The sequence below is a fragment of the Procambarus clarkii genome, chromosome 18 (assembly GCF_040958095.1).
Source record: "Procambarus clarkii isolate CNS0578487 chromosome 18, FALCON_Pclarkii_2.0, whole genome shotgun sequence".
NCBI classification, from domain to species: Eukaryota; Metazoa; Arthropoda; class Malacostraca; order Decapoda; family Cambaridae; genus Procambarus; species Procambarus clarkii.
Window position 1 is genome coordinate 44122889 of NC_091167.1, and position 20348 is coordinate 44143236.

At 50.2% G+C, this 20348-nt stretch overlaps 1 protein-coding gene across 4 annotated transcripts in view; it reads left to right on the forward strand.

Moving 5' to 3' along the window:
- LOC123754647 (protein SERAC1) overlaps positions 1–20348 on the forward strand; it is a 91026-nt gene that overhangs the window by 44759 nt on the left and 25919 nt on the right. For all 4 annotated transcript variants that reach the window (XM_069326568.1, XM_069326571.1, XM_069326569.1 and 1 more), the window contains 3 exons: positions 808–949; positions 8037–8175; positions 14018–14225. In XM_069326568.1, coding sequence (XP_069182669.1) covers positions 808–949; positions 8037–8175; positions 14018–14225 — 489 coding nt within the window. The remainder of the gene's footprint in view (positions 1–807; positions 950–8036; positions 8176–14017; positions 14226–20348) is intronic.

Below are 20348 nucleotides of genomic sequence, written 5' to 3' on the forward strand. Positions count from 1 at the left end.
GTTTATTATTGAAGTTGAATTTGCTGAAATCTCCTCCACCGGGAATCTGGACTGGTTTTGAAGGTCTACTCCCCATGGTTGTCATAACTTCAATTAAGTTGTGATCTGAGTAACAGGTATTTGTAATCATTATGTTCCTGATCAACATAACCTTGTTGACCTTGTTATCCAGACCTTGCTCTGGATAAGGTACAACATCAGGCAACAAAAATCATACCAGAGCGTAGTCATGTCACGTATCAGGAACAGTTGACGGGCCATTGGGCTAACAACACTGAAATCAGGCATGATAGAGTGGATCGCATCGAAACCTTTAAAATACTGAATAATTTGGAGGATGTTGATCCGGACAATTTCTTCAAAAGGTCATATGTAACACAAACAAGGGGCAATGGGTTCAATGGCTCAACAAACCCCAATGTAAGACAGAAAACAAGAGATGCTTTTTCACCCATAGGGTTGTAAACCCGTGGAACTGCCTTCTCGCTGAAGCCTTAAATGCCAAAACTCTGCTGGGTTTTAAAATACAGTACAGCTGGAAACGATCATCAAGGCAAATGGGGGGGGAGGGGACCTTTGACAAGCTGCCGGCTTCCTGTCCTCAAGGCCACAAGTATTAGTGGCCCTCTGGTATATTCAGGTAAATAATATTTAGACAAGTTTTCAAGCCTGAGTACAATCTCGGCTTCCTGTCCTTACATACCTTCCATGTGCTATAAACACATACTGGCTTACCACTTATTCTTCAAAATAACTTATGTTTTAAGCTTTTCTAATGGTTTATTATTATAATGAAATCTCATCTAGGCTCCTTTGGTAGACATCATTCTCGTTCATGGCATCAAAGGCGGTGCAGCATGGACGTGGCGCCAACATGATCAAGAGAGACAGAGGCCACTGTTGTCGCAAGAGAATCGTAGAGATATTCTTAAGGGACTTCATAAAGAAGGTAATTTTGCCTCTCTTAACTATTGAATTGTTTCTCATTTTCTTTAGGTTTATGCAAGATAAAAGGCAGTAGTTACGATGAACAGAATGAAGTAAATTTTGAAATAATAGGAGTGGAAGAAAGTTAGAGTAATAAGTGAGGAGCATGGTTGTTAATGAATGAAGTGTGTTATAGAGTAGTGAGTGACTTCTCATGTTGCAGATCATTGTGCTTGTGTATGAAATTAAGGCTTGGAAAGAAATTATGCTGGGTTTTATTGTGTGTGTCGTGTGTGATGACAGAGATGAGACTGAAACCAAGACTTAATGAGCTATCACATTCTGTTGCTTACTAAACTAAACATGTGCTGCTTTATTTGACTGTCAGTCATGACAATATCCTTGCACTGGTGACACAGAGACTTAACATTATCCCTGTAAGGAACTTAAAGGTGTTAGGAAGCCATTAGAGAATATTCAGTCCATCTCAGAATGAACTAGAGTTAATTCATACCACAGTACTTCCAAACACTCCCTTGTCATCACAAGTGACTGCCAATTAAGGGCTTCAGGAACTACTCATTAGCCTATCTGATCACCTAAGTTGATCACTACTGTAAGGAGAGCAGGTCATAATGTCTGGCAGACAAATCGCACATTTCCTAAGCTTCACTATTGTGCTGCCTTATTCAGAGTCTCCTCTTGCATAGCCTGTTCAGTGGTGATCACTGTGCTGGTGCCTTCACTTTCTGATGAGTCGACTTGATAATGGTCAAAGACGGAACAAAACATTGTCATTTCTTCATTTTCTGATGTGTGTGGTTTAGTTGTCATTTCTGGGGGGGGGGGCCCCCGTCGGCTCCCCGGAGCTTTACCAGGCTGATATGCTAATGTCAGACTTTGGCATCAGTCATGTGTATGGAGTTCTAGGGCCTACCAGGGACCACAGCCAGAACCTTCCACGGCCTTCCAGCCCCAGACCTCCCACGCCGGCTATCCACCCATCAGTTCTTTGGCTGATGCTATAGGCACCGGTTATGTGCTCCGACTCCAGTAGTTGTTTCAGCACTGTACCTAGAGTGTGGTGTCTGTCTTCTAGGTGGTGCGTGAGCCGGGAGTGTGTCTCCAGTACTCGGGCTGCATGCGCCTAGGGTTTCCTTCCCTAGGTGCCCTGTAAGTACTGCCCTTGGGGCTTAGGGCTACCTTCCACAAGTTCCTGGGTCCTGCCCCTGCTAGGCTGTTTACTGCTTGGTTTTCGGCTGCCCTTTGTGTGCTCGGGTGTTCTGTCTTCCTTGTTCGCCTTATGGTAAGGGGCAGTTTTGCACTGGTGTGGCGCGGGGTACTGTGCAGCTTGTCTTTACTGATCATGGCGGCCGGCTCTGTACCGCTTGGGAACACTGCCCTCTTGCGGGGTTTTCTTTTTCTTTTTGTTTATCTACCTGGTGGGGGGGGGTCTGCCTTCGTTCTTGCCCCTTGTGTCCTTTGTGTTCTGAGTATTTTCTGGTGGTACCCCCTGCTAGGTCCCCGTGAGTGTACACGTCCCGGGGGTTCAGCTCTTTGAAAGTTGTTTGGTAGCTTTGGGCGCCGGATAGCAGTACCCTGCCTGGGATTATCTGAGCGCGAGTCCTCTTATAGTAAACTCTCGGGACCCTGGGAAACCCCTGGGGGGCGCGTGGGTCCGATGGATGTGACCCCAGAGTCCCCCCCCCTCGTTTCCAGCGAGTTTGAGGGTTGCTCTCACCCTTTGTCTCTGGGTAACTCTCTGTTTTGCCTCCGTCTGCTGCCTGTGGGGTCGGTGACACCTTCGACCCGAAGTCCTGCGAGTTTTGTTGCTCATTGTGGCTCGGTTACCCAGTTGTGCTGACTAAGCGGGTGCGGGCAGCAGGGGCGTTGCACTTTGAGCCTTGGTGGTGGCAACGCTCTCGTGGTTTACTCCCCGGGAGCCCCGGGGCTACCCCGTTTTGGTTCGTGTTGGTTGCTTCGGTTCCTTCCACGCCCCCTTGTCTTTCCCCTGGATCCCCCTTCTTGCCTGCATCCGGTTCCTTACCGTCTGTAGGATCGGGGCGGGGTTTGATGGTGTTGAGACTCGGGCAGTCTCGGGGAATTCCCCTTCCGGGGTAGTGACGGGGGCATTGAGCCTGTTCCTCCAGCCGTCTTGTAAGAGTCTGCCAGTGGGCTTCCTTCCTTAGTGTTTTCGTGGCTGCCCCGGTTTTCTGGTACGGCCAGGGCTTTGGGGGGACGGCTTGGCCCCGGGGCCTGTCGTGTCGGTTCCCGGGGCTGGGGAGGGGCTGACTTGGGGGGCCCTTGGCCCCGTAGGACCCCGTGGGTTTTTTTCTCCCCCTCTAGGCGGGGCTTGTGGTTACGCGGAGTAGGGTCTTTCCTCCCCACTCGCCGTACATGCTGTTGGGCGTCGGCCTCTCCCCGGGCTCGGTTCCTTGGCCTTTGAGTCGGTTGGTTGCATCCTGTGGGTGGATACTTCCCCCCCCCCCCCATTTTTGGGACGGTGTCTTCATCATGTTTCCCCGTTCTTGGGGTTCTACGTGACTTCTGGTCTCCGGTGCGCCTGCGCCTTTGTGTTCCTTCAGGACTAGTGTTGGCTTCTGTGTTCTCGAGGGTTCAGGAAGGTTTTCGCTACTTCCCGCATTATTCGAACGTCTGTCGGCTCCTCGTCCGGGTCGCCGTTTTGGGCTACTTGTAACCCGGTTGGGCTACTTGTGGCCCTGTTGGGCTACTTGTGGGTCGGTTGGGCTACTTGTAGCCCTGTTGGGCTACTTGTGGTCCGGTTGGGTACCTTTTTGGGCTCTGTCTTCACTTCGTTGGCCGGTTTTGTTCTTGTTTCCTCTTTTGGCTACTTTTCTAGGGCAGTAGTCCTGGTTGGCGCCTTCCCGCAGAGAGGGTTGTGCGGTTCGGCCAGCGTGTCATGCTCATGTGCCGTGGAGTTTGTTTTGGTCTGGGCAGTGTGTTTCAGTGCTGGTGTTTTGTGCCCTTCTTTCTCAGGTGCTTCGCCTCTCGCTCTTCTCCCTAGCTGCGGTATGTGCCCCTTCGCTCCGGGGGTGTCCTAGTTTCCAGCTGTGGGGAGGACACCGAGGTTTTCCCTATGTCATGGGTGTGGGCCGCCTCCTTCGCCTCTACCCTGCACTCCTGCGGGTCCGGCTCTGGCGTCTTCACCTGGTGGTGCTCCCAGGATCTTCTGGGCACGGTTGAGTCATGTCACGTTCGTGCCTCTGATCGACAGGTGAGTTTCTGCGATCTGGCGTCTTTTGGCCGGGCGCTGGATGCGGAGATGTTTATATACCTGTCTTTATTTAGGTATATTTTTGTACGCCTGAGACCATTCGCACACCAGTGACTGTCCCTTTTTCAACCCTTCCAGTCCCACTCATGTGCATGTCCAACCCATGCTAGAGTCATTCAGGGGACCCACCTTTTTTTGTGTTATGAAGTGTGTGGGTTATGGTGCTGGTTATGTACTCACCTGGTAGGGCTCTCCTGGGTCCCGCCTATCTGGAAGAACTTGTGGGATAGTACCAGTGGAGTGCAGTGGTGCTATAGGCACAATCGGGGAACACTGTATAACCATCAGAGGTCTGAGGTTTTTACACGACCTACTTGCGAGCATACGCCATATTGCCGGTACGTCCATTGACTTCTAGGGCACACTAGCCTGTTTTCGACTATAAGTTCCGGCCCATCCTGGTTGTGGGGGGTATATGGGCCTGCGGGCCGCTCCAAGCAGCTGCCTGGGGGGTCACCCTCTGGCCGGTCTAGCCTAGCCTCGGGCCGGGCTTGGGGTGTAAATGAGCTTCCAGTACCCCATCCAGCAGGTATCGAGCGGGATTCTCCGCCGTTGGTCGCCTGGTGTGCAGGTTTCTGGGCCTGCTGGGTTCTGTCGTGTCTCCGTTGGCCCTGTCTGGGGTCTGCCTGCTCCGTTCTCTGCCTTTGCAGAAGAGAGTTGCTATTTACATGTTGCAGTGGTGCCTGATGCTGCTGCTGCACGTGTGCATTGGTACCGTATTTCGCGGTGGTGTGTCCTTGTTCCTGTGTCCGGTTGTGGTGTGGCACCTTGTGGCTGTTTTGTGCCTAGGGTTTGTGTATGGGGGTTTGCTTGTTGTTTTTCATGGTCTTCGGGTTCCTGGCTTGGCCCTCTCATGTGCGTGGGGTTTTTCTGTCCCTGCCTGATTGTCCACCCCTGGTTGTTTTCCTGGGGTTTTTGTGCTTCAGCTCTTTCATCCTGCCTCTCCCCAGTCGTTTTCCTGGCATCTCCTTTGGTCGGTTTCCACCGCTTCTTTTCCTCGTGCATTCCCTTGTTTCCTCCTCTGCCGCAGGGGTGTTCGGCGTGTGTTCCTTGGCTTCTTGGGTGTTTTTTCGGCCTGTGTCCTGTGGTGTGCTTCTTTGTCTCGGTCTGGTGCAGTTGCTTGTACCCCTTAGTTCTGGTACTGTTCTGGCGGCAACCCTTCCGCCTTCTTTGGTTTCCTAGCTAGCCCTGCCAGTTGTTTTTTCGGGGTCTTGCGATGTCTCGCGTCGGACCCGTTGTTTTTGAACTCCTGGCGGGCTTGCTTGCTTTGGGGAGTTTTTCTGTTCGGCAGACGTTCCATCTCCTTGTGCCGCCTGGGTTTCGGTGGTCGCGCCCGAGATCTTCCCGCAGCTCCAACTTTTCCTGGGCTCGGAGGGGCCTTGTCGGGGCTGCTTACGTTCTGCCTCGCGGTCTCGCCTCCGGGTTGTGGTCGGGTGGTTTCGTGGTAGGTGTCCCACCTGCGTAATTCTCTAGGCGGCAGTATGGGGTATTTTGGCAGTCCTTCCTTATCCTGTCCCTTCTTAGGTGGCTACTCTTGTTAGCGTCGGCTTGGTTTTCTGGTGGGGGTTGGGGGCCGTCGTCTTGCCGCATACTGTTGCCTCTTTTGTGCGGCGTTGGCGGAGCCGCTTCGGCTTGCTTTCGGTCTTGGTGTTGCTTTTGCACCGTTAGTAAGCTGTCTCATGCGTCGTTTCACCTCCGGCCTGTTCGTGCGCCGCTTGCACCGTCCTGGTCTCTGGTCAGCGTGCTCTGTCTTCTCCTCGGTTGGTAGGGCCCCTTTGGTTCTGGTTTGTTTTTTCGTCGGCTCTTTTTTTCCTTTTGGCATTTGCCTCTGGGGGTGGAGTCGCTGAGTTTTCTTGCTCTTTCGGTTTTAGCGTTTTGGATGTTCGGTGGCAGCAGTCTACATCTTTTCTGGCGCGGGGTGGGGCTGCTGCGTTCTGGAGGGGTCCATGTTTTGTTGGTGCTTGGTTGGTCGGGCTGGGGGTGTGTCGTGTTTTGTGTTCAGTGGCGGCCCTCCGCTGTTGTTTGCGTGCCACGGCATCTGTGTTCGGGGCGCGTTTTGCGTTGATCTGGTTCTGTTCTTCCCGGTTCGCGGGTGATGGTGTCCCGGGTTGTCAGCCGTGTTCTTGTGGCTCAGCTGCCTATGTTCTTCCCTCATGCCCATGGCATTCATGGCTTCACTGCTCTCGCTGCCATCTGAGCGACGTGTCCTTGCGGTCATTCGGGCATGGATCTTTGGTGTTCGTACGGGGGCCTTGCTGCTTGTTCTCGTGTTGTTCCCAGGACTTTTTGGGGCTGTGGGGCCTTGGGTTGGCATTTGCTGCCGGTTGTCTCGCTTCCGTGGGGGGGTGCGTGGTGTCCACCTCCCGGTTCCGTCCCTTTGACCTTCCTCTGGGGGTAGTTAGCTCCGGGAAGCCGACGGGGCTCCCTCCAGAAAATCAGCGTTGAATGTAATGAAACGCCATTTTCTGGGTGAGACCCGGAGGCTCCCGGCAACCCTCCCTCCCTCCGGTCGGCGGTTTTTGGCGTGTTTTGACATCCAGCCTCAGAACTGATGGGTGGATAGCCGGTGTGGGAGGTCTGGGGCTCCCCTTCCCCCTCCCAGGGAGGGGGGAGCTGCGCAGACAGCAGCGCAGTGACGTGTGACGTCATACTAGTTTGCTTGTTTTCTGTTGGGGAGTTCTATCCACTAGTTCGGCTTTAGGTAGCAATTTTAACCAGAATAGGGGCTTGTTTTTGAATGCTTACCTTTCTGGATGCTTGACCCGGTCGATGGCAGACATAGAATGCTTCCAACCACACGGGGGTTTCTATAGGCCATTGCTCCCCTTGCCTCTCTGAGGGGGCCAGGTTCTGGCCGTGGTCCCTGGTAGGCCCTAGAACCCCATACACATGACTGATGCCAAAGTCTGACATTAGCATATCAGCCTGGTAAAGCTCCGGGGAGCCAACGGGTCTCACCCAGAAAATGGCGTTTCATTACATTCAATGCTGGGTTTTTTATGAGCCTCTGCTGGATAGTGTTTACTTGCTCAGCCCTCACCTTCCCATGGGCACCATTCTGTATTACAGTACATATAAAAAGCAGCTTTCTGAGCAGATGATTTAGTTGCTCATGGACCCTCCCTTTCCCTTTTCACCTGTACTTAAAGATAGTTCTTAGTGTCAGGTCATATGTGGGCTGGCTCAGGTGAGTGAATCCGATAGTAGGTATGGTACTGATACCTCATGGTGTTCAGCGTAGATAGTCAAGGAGTCCAACTAGTAGTTAGCAGGAGCTCTTGTTCATGATCACTTTGATGCCAAGAGAGTTCAGAAAAGCTTTGAAGTTTTATTGATTGACCTCCAAAGATCATTCTGGATTAGACAGAATATTCTCTGGTTTTCACCCAGTATATCTATGATCCTACAGGAATGATTGAAAATATCCCGTGTTATCATGATGTATGTGATCCTGCTTGATTGCGCATTTCCATCCATGGACATGGCTAATTTTAAAAAAGGCAGCTTTTTGAGCGGCTTTTCAGCTCAGTCTGAGTTGAGCTAAGACTATTCAATGGCTCAATCGACAGAGCTTCGGCCTCACATGCGTGGGGATTTCATGGTTTGAGTCCCCTAGAGCCCAGGTGAAGGGAATGGCTAATTTACTTTTGGGAGCAATCAAATGCTAATCAGAATGTCATTTTCATATATACTGTAGTACAGTACCATCAATGCCTTATTTATTCTTTAGATTGTTACTTACATTTCTGAGTTTCTTTGGTTTCACTAAACATGAAGAATTCATGAAGCTAACCTAAATGCACTCCTTTTTCAGTGGTAGATGAATTTTACACTTGTTGTTGGCCCTTGGATTGGTTAGTGCCATCACTAAATATACCAGTGAGAGTAATTGCTGTCAACTTTAAGTGTGGGTGGTGGAGATGGGAGAAAGAGTGCTCAATTGAGGGTAGAGGGTAAGTAACATAGATCTAATGGTTTTTTTTTTAATTAAGCCCCTTAAAATGTACAGCACTGTACAGTGCAGTGAATGTTTAAATTTGTGTTATCTGGCAGCATCAGTATTGATGCCTAATAAGATGCAGTAAACTTATTACTATATTGCACTACTATACATGTTGTTTTAACATCATAAACTCTTCTATGGTTAATTATTCTGTTGCTGGGCACACCTCCAACACCACATTGCTGTCAGGGACAAATATGTTTGCAAATATTCTTGACACCTCACCACGCTTGGGGATGGGAGACAAGGTAGATCAAAATTAAGTCCACTGCCTAAGAGACAACTGGCTTTAGTACCAAAGACTGGCAACTAAAACTTGAACAACACTTTAACAAATTAACTGGTACTATAACATAAGGAAGGCCAGTTAAAACTCCCAAACTCCCCTGCAATAATTACTTCCTACTCTGACCACTACTAGATGGCAGCATCACCACCACAGCAAATGTGGAGAAGCTAGATGCTCTCCTTAGTTTCTTTACTTCCTCCTGTTTTCCTTCTCAGCTTTAAAGAGCCCAGTTAAAGTTTATTTCCAGAGTTATGTGGGTTACAAGGTTATTTTCCACAACACTGATTGTCAAAGATCAACAACCATGAAAGGTATCTCCTTTACTGATTTTTTGATTCTGTGACTGACATAACTCTGTGCATAGTCTGTTTCTCTTGATCTAGAATACTTCTCTGGCTGCAAGTTGATCTGAGGTCTAGGCCTTGGAGCAGTCATGTTTACATACTTCCAAGACCACTCATGTTTGTACCACCACAGGTCTGCATGTATCAGCTCTCACATGCTGGTTTTCACTTAACGTAGGAATGATATTTTTGTCCTTTCTGTTCAGACTGTGGCTGCTCATTTCTTTCCCCATATTTGTTATTACCTAAGTGTAGTTACAGGATGAGAGCTACCCTCATGGTGTCCTGTCTTCCCAGTACTGTCATATAATGCCTTGAAACTACTGATGGTTTTGGCCTCCACCACTTTCTCACTTGTTCCAACCATCTACCAGTCTAAATTCCTTGTGGTATGAGGTTTGGTGCTCACATGCAAATTACTTGTCTCTTGAGCTTAGTCTGCTGCTTCTGACTTTATTCTTGGATTATTACTCAGTACCTGATTCATAAATCATAAATCTTTCTGGGATGTAAGGCTGCTATGTTTTCCCTGTTATGTTCAGCATACCCATGTTAGGTTCAGGGTCACTTCCACCTGTTACTTGTGTGTGATTTGTCAGAGGTGGACTGCAATCCTACTTGAATCCCCTTCCTACTGAATTGCATGAAGCAGTAGCACACCCTTGGCATGTGCATTTCATTACAAGTGTTTGCAGTTCCTGCTTTTGCTAGCATAGATTTGATTTGCCTCCTCTTTTTTTTTAAATATTGAATGGTTGATTGCTTTGACTTGGATCTCTTTGAGGCTTGCTAGGTGTGGCTGTCCATTATATCACTATTATAATCCACACCAAGTTGAAATTTTGTAGTGTTGGCCTATAATGATTACTATTATTATAAAATGGAATGAAGAGCACAGACCAGTTTTTAAAACAGTAAGAGGGTTTAGTATTAGTACAGTGAAAAAGTGAAGATGTTTGTTAATGGCTGTTGGTTAACCACTGCACTGCTCTGCATTAAAATACGACAAACCCCTGGTGCGTAGAAAATATGTTCTTTCTAAAAAATTATTTTCTCTTCTAATATTGTTAAAATACAGTCTCTGATCACTGGGAAACTAAAAATAAAATATTGTATGTGACATACTTTAGCTGCAATAGAGCTGGGAAGTTGAGCATATAATGGGCGCTGAACGATGGAGCGCTCAGGGTCACTAGGCCCTCCCACCCCGTGGGGCGGCAGTGGCCGCAAATATAATGTTTCACAATTATTTTGATGTTTCTCATTCGTTTCTTCTCTTTTTTTTGTAATATTATTCAAAAGTGTGTAATTTGTGGAATTTATATAGTTCAAGTGTGAAATATCGCTATGCTGAAAATTATGGGGTTCATGTATGTGACATGTATATTATATTTTACGATCAATCAAACAGTGATTTTGCTATTATTACACTATATGCACATATTGTATATACCTATCTACATATTTGTTCACCATAACGAACCACTAAGTTGGTATATTGAGCCCAAAAAACAAGAGTGAGCTGCCACACCCAGCCAGCCCTCCCTCACTCCTCCAACACCTTACTCGCCAACATTCCTCCTCCCACCATACTGTTATTTTTATTACACTATTTACACATGTATAAGTATCTACATGTTTTATTAACCATAACTATACAACTAAACTGGTATTGTGTCCAAACAGCACAGTGGCCACCATACACTGCATTACAAGTCACACAGCAGATAACACTACGAGTACGATGCCACCTCCCTCACCAAAATAGGCTCCTCCTACCATACTCCTGTTACTGTTAATACACTATATACACACATTATATAAGTACAGTATTGACATTTGTGTTCACCATAGTGAACCACTAAGCTAGTATTGGTGAGCCCAAACAAAAGTGGCTGCCACACACAGTGACGCTACCTCGATTCCCTCCCTCCTCACCAAAATTCCTCCTCCCACAATACTACGCACAGCGCTAATTATCACCACAATTCTGCTATTATCACAAACCTGGTCACTAAATGCTGTAAATGAATAATATACCATAAGTTTATTTCTGGGGGAAGCCCCTATGGCTCCCTGGAGCTATCCAGGCTGATATGGATACCCTAACTATTTTGCATCAGTCAATGTGGGTGGAGTTCTAGGACTACCGGGGACCACGAGCCAGAACCTGGTCCCTTCACAGAGGCACGAGGAGCAATGGCCCATAGAAATGCACATGTGATTTGGAGCATTCTATAACTGCCATCGACTGGGACAGGCACCCAGAAAGGTAAGCGCCACAAAATAAACCCCTATTCTAGTTAAAACAACGAAAAACACCAATGAGTGGCCAGAACTCTTCCCCCCCAAAAAACGAGCAAACAAGGATGACTTCACCGGAGCCGCGCCACATGTCTGCGCAGCTTCTCCCGTCCTCGTAAGGGGAAGCCCCAGACCCCCGTGCTGGCGATCCACCTCTCAATTCCTTGGCTGCTAGGATAGTGTACAGTCGTGTGATTCCAGCCTTTCCTGTCCGAAAGGGTCGTGCCTGGGCTCACGGTTTCGTTCGTCGGGGTTGGCCACAGGTGTCTGGTTCAGAGCCAGTGCCGCCTGCGGTCCCGGCTGCGCATGGTCGGCGCCGTGTTTGCTCTGCGCACAGGTCGGATTCTTGTAGGGGGCAGCGGCCCTTTCTTGGTTCGCCCCATTGATGGGGCGGTGGAGGGAGACTTGCTCTGTTCGCTCACGCCTGGTCTCATGATTTGTGGGTTTTTCGGGTTGTTTCTCGTGGCGTTGGTTGGCTCCTCCTCCTCCGGGGGGTTCTGGGCTGGCAGGGCAGGTTTCCTCTCCTGTGCTCTGTCAGGTCATCTTGGAGTGGGTGCGCTTGGGCGTGGTTGAAACGACGACGTCTCTCAGGTGGGTTTTCCCGGCTGTTTCCAGCCCTGAAACGGGACTGTGCGGACCTACTGTTCATTTTGGACTAATCCCGTCTGAATCCTTGGGTTTCTTGCCCCTTGTTTCGGATGACCACTCTGTCCCAGGTCCTACTTCTGTTGGAGCCGGGCGCTTGGATGGTGTCCCTGGACCTCAAGGACGCATATTGGAACATCCCTGTTCATCTGGGGTTCAGGGACTGACTCGGTTTTGTTGTGGGCGTCAGTGTTACTGCTTTCGTTGTCTCCTGTTCGGTTTGAATCTGGCACCTCACGTGTTCACATACCTTACCTGGGTCACAGTGGCCCGTCTGCATCTGTTAGGTGTTTGGGTGTTGGCTTACCTCGACGACTGGTTGGTTTGGGCTCCCAGTCGGTCCATGTGTCGGCTTGCCAGGGACTCAGTGCTTTCCCAGCTTGCCGGGTTCAGGTTCCTGGTGAACTGGAGGAAGTCCCATCTGGCTCCCTCCCAGGTTCAGTACCAGCTGGGTCTTGTGTGGGACTCTTGGACCGCTTCCTTGTCTCTTCCTCCGGCGTCTCTCCTTCAGCTGCGGTCCCGCCTGTGCTTCTTTATAGGGGGGCTCCCGGGTCACCTGGTGGTTGCTCGAGGGTCTGTGTGGGAGCCTGACCTTTGTGATGTTGGTCTACCCGCCAAGGCAGGTGTGGCTTCGTCGGCTGTTCTGGTTCCTTCAGGGATGTCCGTTCCATCTCTCTCGCGATCGCTGGATTCGACCCCCGGGGGCCTTGCGTCGGCTGTTGCATCGCCGGCTTCCTCTTCGGGTTTTTCTGGGTTAGAGGTTATCTTGAGATGATTTCAGGGCTTTAGCGTCCCCACAAACCCAGTCTTTGACCAGGCCTCCTTTTTGTTACACACCCCCCAGGAAGCAGCCCGTAGCAGATGTCTAAATCCTAGGTAACTATTTACTGCTATGAACCTCAGGACTATGAATCCGAAGCGCTGTCCACCCAGCTGTTTAGGAAGTTCTTAAAAGGGTTCGATGCCTTGGCGTCTGCCCGTGCCCTCGCTAGAAGACTACATGGACGCATCATCTCTAGACTGGGGTTTTGTGACCAGTGCTCACCAGGCCTGCCAGGGGCGATGGGGTCTGTCCTTCCGTCGGGCCCACAGCATGGTGCGGGAGTTTGCGGCGGTGTTGTTTGCGCTTCGGAGGGTTCGGGTTGCCCGCGGATCAATGATCTGGCTCCATTCGGACTGTTCCCCGGTGGTTCATTGCCTGTACCGAGGGGGGTTCAATGCGGTCATTGGCTCTTTAAAGCTGGTCGCTTCAGGTGACTCGTCTGCTGAGTTCTCGGGGTTTGGCTCTCCTGGCAGTTCACGTCGTGGGTGTGTCCAATACCTGACAGACGGCCTGTCCCGTTTTGTTCCCCTGTCCACGGAATGGGTGGTCGATGCCGACTCATTCAGTTGGCTCTGCCAGGTGTTCGGGCGCCCGGAGGTGAACCTCTTCATGTCGGCGTAGTTGAGGTGTCTTCCGGTATATGTGGCGACCTTCCTCGACCGCCAGGCTGTCGGGATCGATGCCTTTCAGCTGAACTGCTCGAGGTGGAGGTTTCTGTGCCTCTTTCCCCGGTTCAGTTGTTGCTCCAGGTCCTGGCTCACTTGGAGACTTACCAGACGCTTTCAACACCGCATCGGTGTTGAAAGATAACGCAGGTGTTTGGGAGCCAGAGGCGCGTGCGCTACCCATGGTTGCTCATTCAATACTAACCCAGCCAGCAGCCCTAGGGCATTCTGGGAGTTTTTTCCAAGATGGCTGCCTCTGACTGGAGGTCCTAAGAGTCCATTTCGTATACAACCAACCTCGTACACATTTAGAATTGGTACCGAAAAATCAAAGAGTTTTTTCTCGGTTAGCACAGTTTCCCGCCGACCGAGAATACTCAGTTGGCGCAGTTAAGTAGTTAATGATGGGTCTCCACAACCAAAGAAACTTGGTCCAATGGAAAATCATATGCACCAGTATGATTCTGATCTAATTAGTGTCTTAGGTAACAAATTAAGTATCCAATTGAACAAGATAGTTTTATTATTCCAGATTAATATTAATACCAAATCATGTTTTTTTTAAATCGTTTGCCTTAATAATAGCATTAATTTAAAAAGTAGAAAGTAATAGTGAAAATTGTATGCACAAGCAGGGAATTGAGCCAGTCATTCTTTTCGAGTGGATATAAGTACAGTACAGTACTTGCTGTTGTGAAATTTGCATGTCTTGTCTTTTTCAGAAAATCTATTATAAGCCACAGCAGAGACTTGGCTCGAGCACTGACAGCAGCGGGGGTCGGTGAGCGACCAATTATATGGATTTCACATTCCATGGGTGGTCTGCTGGTCAAAAACATGTTGGTGATGGACCTAGAAAATGAAGCATCTGGAGTTGATAATGAATTTGGTGCGGGATACAGAGAAGGAAAATGTTTCTCGGAAGCAAACGTAAGTAAAAGTACCCAACCTGAAAGATAGTCTTATGTTTTCATACAGTAAAAAGAAAAAGAAAGATAAATTGTGCCTTTTTGCCCAATTAACCATATTTTCTGTGGGGAGCCCCTACGGCTCCCTGGAGCTTATCGGGCTAATGTATGTTATATTGGACCGGAACATTAGCTAAGGAGTTCAGACATACCAGGGACCAGCGCCAGAACCTGGCCCCTTCAGAGAGGTTTCAGGGAGCAATGCCCCTGGAAAACCCCTTTGTGGTTGGGGTTTTCCTTATCTGCCATCGACCGGGGTTTCCACCCAGAAAGGTAGGCATAACAAAACAAACCCCACATGGTAAAAAACAAACAAAAAACCGAACAGAGAGGTAGAAACTCCCTACAATCCCAAGGAAACAAGCAAACATCACACTTTACTGCCACGCCGATTGTCCGCGCAGTCCTCCCCTGCCCCGAGAGGGGGGGGGGGAGAAGGGAGCCCCAGACCTACCGCGCCGGCTGCCTAGCATCAGTTCGTAAGCTAATGTCAACCGGGATAGACGCTTCTCTGGCCTCAGTTTCCTAGGTGGTGTTTGCCTTGTGTGGCGTTCACTGCCGTGTGTTGTGTTGTGCAGTGGCCAGGAGTACCTCATCAGCGCCGGGGTTGCATGCGCTTATTGGCTTACTTCCCTAAGCGCCCTGTGAGTACTGCTTCTGCTTGACAGGGTTATCTTCCATGGGGCGTTCGGGAACCATTCCCGTAGAGATTCTTGCTGCTCGGCATTTGCCTCGCCCTTGGGGCCAGCTGAGGCTTGGGGGCCTTGTTTGGCCCTGGGTAGGGACTGGAATTGTGCTGGTTAGGGCGTCAAGGTGTTGCACGACCTGCCACCTAAGCGGTGACTGGTTCCTGTTGCCTCTGGAGACGGTGTACTTTTGCGGGGTTTTTCTTTTGTTTTTATTTTCATTTGCCTGGTGGCGGTCTGCCTAGTGGGGCTATAGTTCCACTGGTAGTGTTTGGTGGCCCTCTGCTAGGCCCCCGTGATTGTACACATCGCAGGGGTTTTCAGTGTTGTCCTCTACCCCTTGTTATTTTTGGGTGTTTAACCAGTTAGCAACACCTTGCCCGGGCTTCCCGTAGTTGTTACCACTACGGGCCCTGAAAACCCCTGTCGGGGCTCAGTGGACCATTGAATGTGTCTTCCGGGTCCCAACCCGTCTTGTACGGGATCGTTGGTTGCTGTGCCCTTGTCTCCGGGTGACAGTCGCCACTTTTACTTCCGTCATGTTGCCTGTTGGGTCACTGACACCTTGACCCGGAGTCTTGTGAGAGAGCTACTCTGCTTGTTCTCCAGTACTCTCCTGATGTTATTACGGTTCAGAGTACAGGCGGCATCCGTGTTGCAAGCTAGGTTAGGTTGCTGCAACACGCTAGGTTGGTTTCCCACTCCGATGTCCCAGGGCCGCCCCGTTTAGGTTAGGTGCTCTTCGCCCCTTTCCCTCCCTGTTCCCGACTCCGGACCGTCTGCGGGTTTCTGGGTCGGGGCGAGGTTTAGTTGGGGCCGAGACTCGGGCGGTTTCCTGTTCCTCCTGCCAAGGCTTCTCGGTCTTACCAGCGGCCCTTTCGTGCTGCCTTTCCCATGGACTCTTCATTTTCTTTAAGGGCGGAAGGCTTGGAGGACGGCTCTGCCCCGGGGCCTCTGTTGCGGGTTCCCAGGGCTGTGGGGGATGCCTGCTAGCAGTTCTGGGACAGTTTGCCCCTGCCTGGGTTTTCTGCTTCTGGGCTGAGTTTTTCGCCCATCCAGTCTGCTTGCTTCCCACTTTTGCTGGCTTCTTTTCGTATCTTTTGCCTCAGTCACAGCCCTCTGTTCTGGTGGCCATTTTCTTCTGCTCTTTTCCCGGCGTAACCACCAGGGCGGCGTTGCGGTTTGTTTACATGTGCCTGGGTGTGCGAGCGAGTGTCTTGGGTGAGTTTTTCACCCTTTTTCAGGGGTTTTGTTCTCCTGTTGTCGTTTCTTTGCTTTTCTGGTGTTTTCTGCCCATGTCCTGTTCCTCTGGGAACGTTTGAGTGTTGATTTTACACAGGGTTTTCCATTTTGTCTGTTTTGGGTCTGGGCCCTAGGGTTTGGGTTCAGTGTGTCTGTCTGTTATGCTTGCTCCCACACCTTGTCTCTCAGTTTTCGGTCTGTTTTGACCGTTTCCCTAGGGGTTCTGTCTGGGGGCTCTGCTTTGCCTTACTGTAGTGTATCTCTGCCCCCAAATGTGGTGGTTTGGGCTCACCCTGGTTCGATTCTGGGTTCCTTTGGGTTCTTTGGTTTTGTTCTGGAGGTTTCTTCCTCTTGGGCCCCCTTTGTGGGTTCAGGGGGCTTTGTTTCCTCATGTGTGAACCAGTTCTGCCTTCTGGGGTTCCGGGGTCTTCCTGGCTTGAAGACTGATCTTTTTGGGTCTTGGCACGTATTGTGGCTGTGCTGGGACTTTGGGGTTTTGTTGTTGAGGTGGGCCTTTTGATGCAGTTATGTGCCTTCTTCGCCTGGCCGGCGTGGTGCTCTCTGCCCACAGGTTGGTGGCTTGTAATTTTCTTTTCACATGTATTTGTGTGTGTACACATGTGCATGTACATGTGTGTGTGTGTGTGTGTGTGTGTGTGTGCACATGTGTATGTGCATACGCACGTGTGTGTAACATACCTTGTGTGTATGTGTATATGTATGTGTATGTGTATATACATAATATATATGTATAGTGGTACCTCGGAATGCGAGTGTCCCTGTATGCAAGTTTTTCGGAAGACGAGCAGGATTTCCTCGGAAAATATGTCTCAGAAGTCGAGGGTTACCTCGGAACGCGAGTTTGTTGATACGTGTACAGGCCGACTGGCGCGTGGTGGCATGGCGATCGCGCCTCAGTTTACCAGTGTCTCGTGTCCAGTGACTATCCCACCTGAATTCTTCACAAGGATTTACAGTTTTTTATCGTTTTTTTGGCCATTTGAGCATAAAAGTTGTCATTATATATCTTGCCATGGGTCTCAAGAAAGCCATTGGTAAGGTTCAACCTAAGAAAATAGCTGTGAGCAGAGGCAGTAGAGGATGTCCCTTTTTGATTAAGAAAATGTGTGAAGTATGGGAAGAACTGCAAAGTTTTGTTGAAAAAACTCACCCAGATAAAGCTGTAGCAGGCTGTTGCATTGACCTTTTAAATAATAATGTGATGTCTTACTACAGACAAGTGTTAAAATGTAGGGAAAAACAAGTGTCATTAGAAAAATTCTTAGTAAAACAAGCAAGTCCTAGTGGTATGCAGGCAAAATGTGCCCGAGTGTGCATACCAGTGAAGTCCTCACTGCCTGATGTGATAATGGAAGGGGACTCCCCTTCCAAACAGTAATTCCTCTCTTCCTCCCACCTCCTCACCATCTTCCATACGCCTACAGCATTCAACAGCAAGGTAAGTAATAACTTGAACATAGTTTAGTAGGTTTATTTAGATGAATTAGGCATAAAAATTTAGTTTGATGTGGGGTTTTTGGGGTAGTCAGGAACGGATTAATTCATTTCCCTTTATTTCTTATGGGAAATTAGCTTCGGAATGCGAGTTTTCGAAATACGAGGCGTCTCCAGGAACCAATTAAACTCTTAAACTGAGGTATGCCTGTATTTGTGTGTGTATATTTTTTCTTCAGAAGGGGCTCTGTTCCCTTCTCTGTTGACGGGGCGCTGGGGGAGCAGCTTGCTCTGCTGACTCTCGCATGGTCCCACAGTTTGTGGCGCTTTTGGTTGTCTTCCAGCCTCTGGTGGCGGCAGTGGACGCCTTCTCCCCCTTTTGGGGGGTTCAGGGCTGGTGGGATGGGCTTTTTCCCCTGCTCTTCGTCATGTCATCTTCGTGGGTACATTAGACGTGGTCGATCCGTTCCTCCTCCTGGGGTTCCCGTCTGCTCTGTGCAGACATGGGCGTCGAATCTGCGGTTCTTCTGGACTTCTTCAGTCTGCGCCGTGGATTCTATGCCCTCATCGTAGGACTGTTGTCTCCTGTCTGGCTTCTGTTGGGGCCGGGTGCCTGGATGGTGGCCCTGGACCTCCAGGTCAATTCTTGGCACATTCCTCTCCAGTTTTCCGGGACTGGCACAGTTGGTGGTGGGGCTTCAGGCTTACTGCTTTTGTTGCCTTCCCTATTTTGTAATTGGCACTTTGTGTATTTACGGATCTTTACCAGATCTTGGTGCCCTGTCTGAGTCTGCTTGGGATTCGGTGTCTAGCCTACCTCAACGACTGGCTGGTGTGGGCTCCCAGTCGGTCTGCTTGTCTGCTCGCCAGGGGTGTGGTTCTTTCCAGATCACCTGGTTTGGTTTCCTGGTGATCTGGAGGCCGTTCCATCTGTTTCTGTCCCGGGTTCAGACCTGGCTGGGTCTTGTTTAGGGCTCTTGGGCCGCTCCTTGTCTTTCCCTCCAGAAGTTCTGCTGCGGCTGTGGTCCCGCCTTCGGCTGTTCATGAGGGGGGTCCCGGGTTGCTCGGCGGTTACTCGAGCAGTTGTGCGGTAGTTTGAACTTTGACGTGCTGGTCTACCCGCGGGGTCGGGTTTGGCTTTGGCGTCTGTTTGGTTCCTTCCTTGAGACTCCCCTTCCGCCTCTTGCAATCGTTGGGTTCATTCCTCCGGGAATCTTGTGTTGGTGCTGCATCACCAACTTCCTCTTTGGGGCTTTCGGGGTTCCGTGCCTTGGCACCTCCCCGAGCCTTCGCTCGATGTGTTCACGGACGGGTCATCTCTTGGCTGGGGTTTTGTGACCAGTGCTCACCAGGTCGGCCGGGAATGGTAGGGTCTGTCCGTCCGTCGGGCTAATAGCACGGTTCGGGAGTTTGTGGCTGTCTGGTTTGCGCTTTGGAGGGTGTAGGTCACTCCGTGCTCTACCATTCAGCTCCATTCGGACTGTTCTCTGGTGGTTCTTTGCAGGAACCACAGGGTTTCTCTTAGGTGTTTGACCTTTGGGGTTGGTCCCTTAGAGTGGCTCGTTTGCTGGATTCTCGGGGTTTGGCTAACCGTGCGGTTCATGTCCGGGGTGTGTCCTGCGTCCTGGCAAACACCTGTCTCAATTCATTTCTCTGTTCGCGGATTGGCCAGTCATCGCCGACTCGTTTCATTGACTCTGCTGGACGTATGGACTCCTGGCCATGGACTTCTTTGAGTAGGCGTGGTTTAGGCATCGCCCATTATATGTGGTGCCCTTACCCGCCTGCAAGGCGTTCGCTGTGAATGCCTTTCGGCAGGACTGGTCGAGGTGGGGGTACCTGTTCCTCTTCTCCCGGTCCAGCTGTTGCTTCGGGTTCTGGCTCGGTTGGAGCCCATTCCCAAGAGAGTAGTCCTTATGGTCCCTTGGTGTCCGGCCCAGCTTTATTTTCAGATGCTGCTTGATAGGTGTCCAAACCCGGGGCGTTTTCCCGTGGCTCCGCCTCTTTCGGCAGGTCGGACCGGTCCTGTACGTGACTGGTTCAGCCTTCTCCTCAGCTCTTCACATCTGGTATTTTGACGCGGGTATCACCATCTCTGTGGTGATCAGGTGGCTTTGTTTATAGTGTCCCACCTGCGAGCTTCGTCTCGGCGACAGTATGACATTCCTGGTGTTTCTATGCACTTTTTCTTGCTCTTCATAGGTTGTCTTCTCTTTCGCATTGGGTTGTCTTGTCCTTTCTTGGGTTTTCAGGACTACAGTTTTGATGTTTCTTACTGGGGCCTCGTTGTGTGCGGCACTGCCGGAGCCGCTTCGGCTTGCGTTCGGGGTGGACGTCACATCTGCCCCATTTCGTACGCTTTCTCATGTTTTGTTTCAACCCACGGCCTGCTCATGATCCTGGTCCTTGATCAGGGTGCCTTCTTATCTTCTCCTCAGTTTGTGGTAGCCCCTTTGGTTCAGGTTTCTGCTCGTTGGTACTGGTGGTAGGTTTATACGTTTGCAGCCTTTCTCCGTCCTTCTGGCGACAGTCGAGGCGGCTGCTTTCTGGAGGCGCTCTTGGGTTATTGATGCTTGATTGGTTCAGACCAGGGGTGCGTCCTGTATTGTCCGGTTATGCTTTTTTGCCGTTACCTACGTACCATGTCTGGGGATGCGCTTTGGATTGATCCGGTTCCCCTCGTTCCCTGTTTCAGGGCTCGG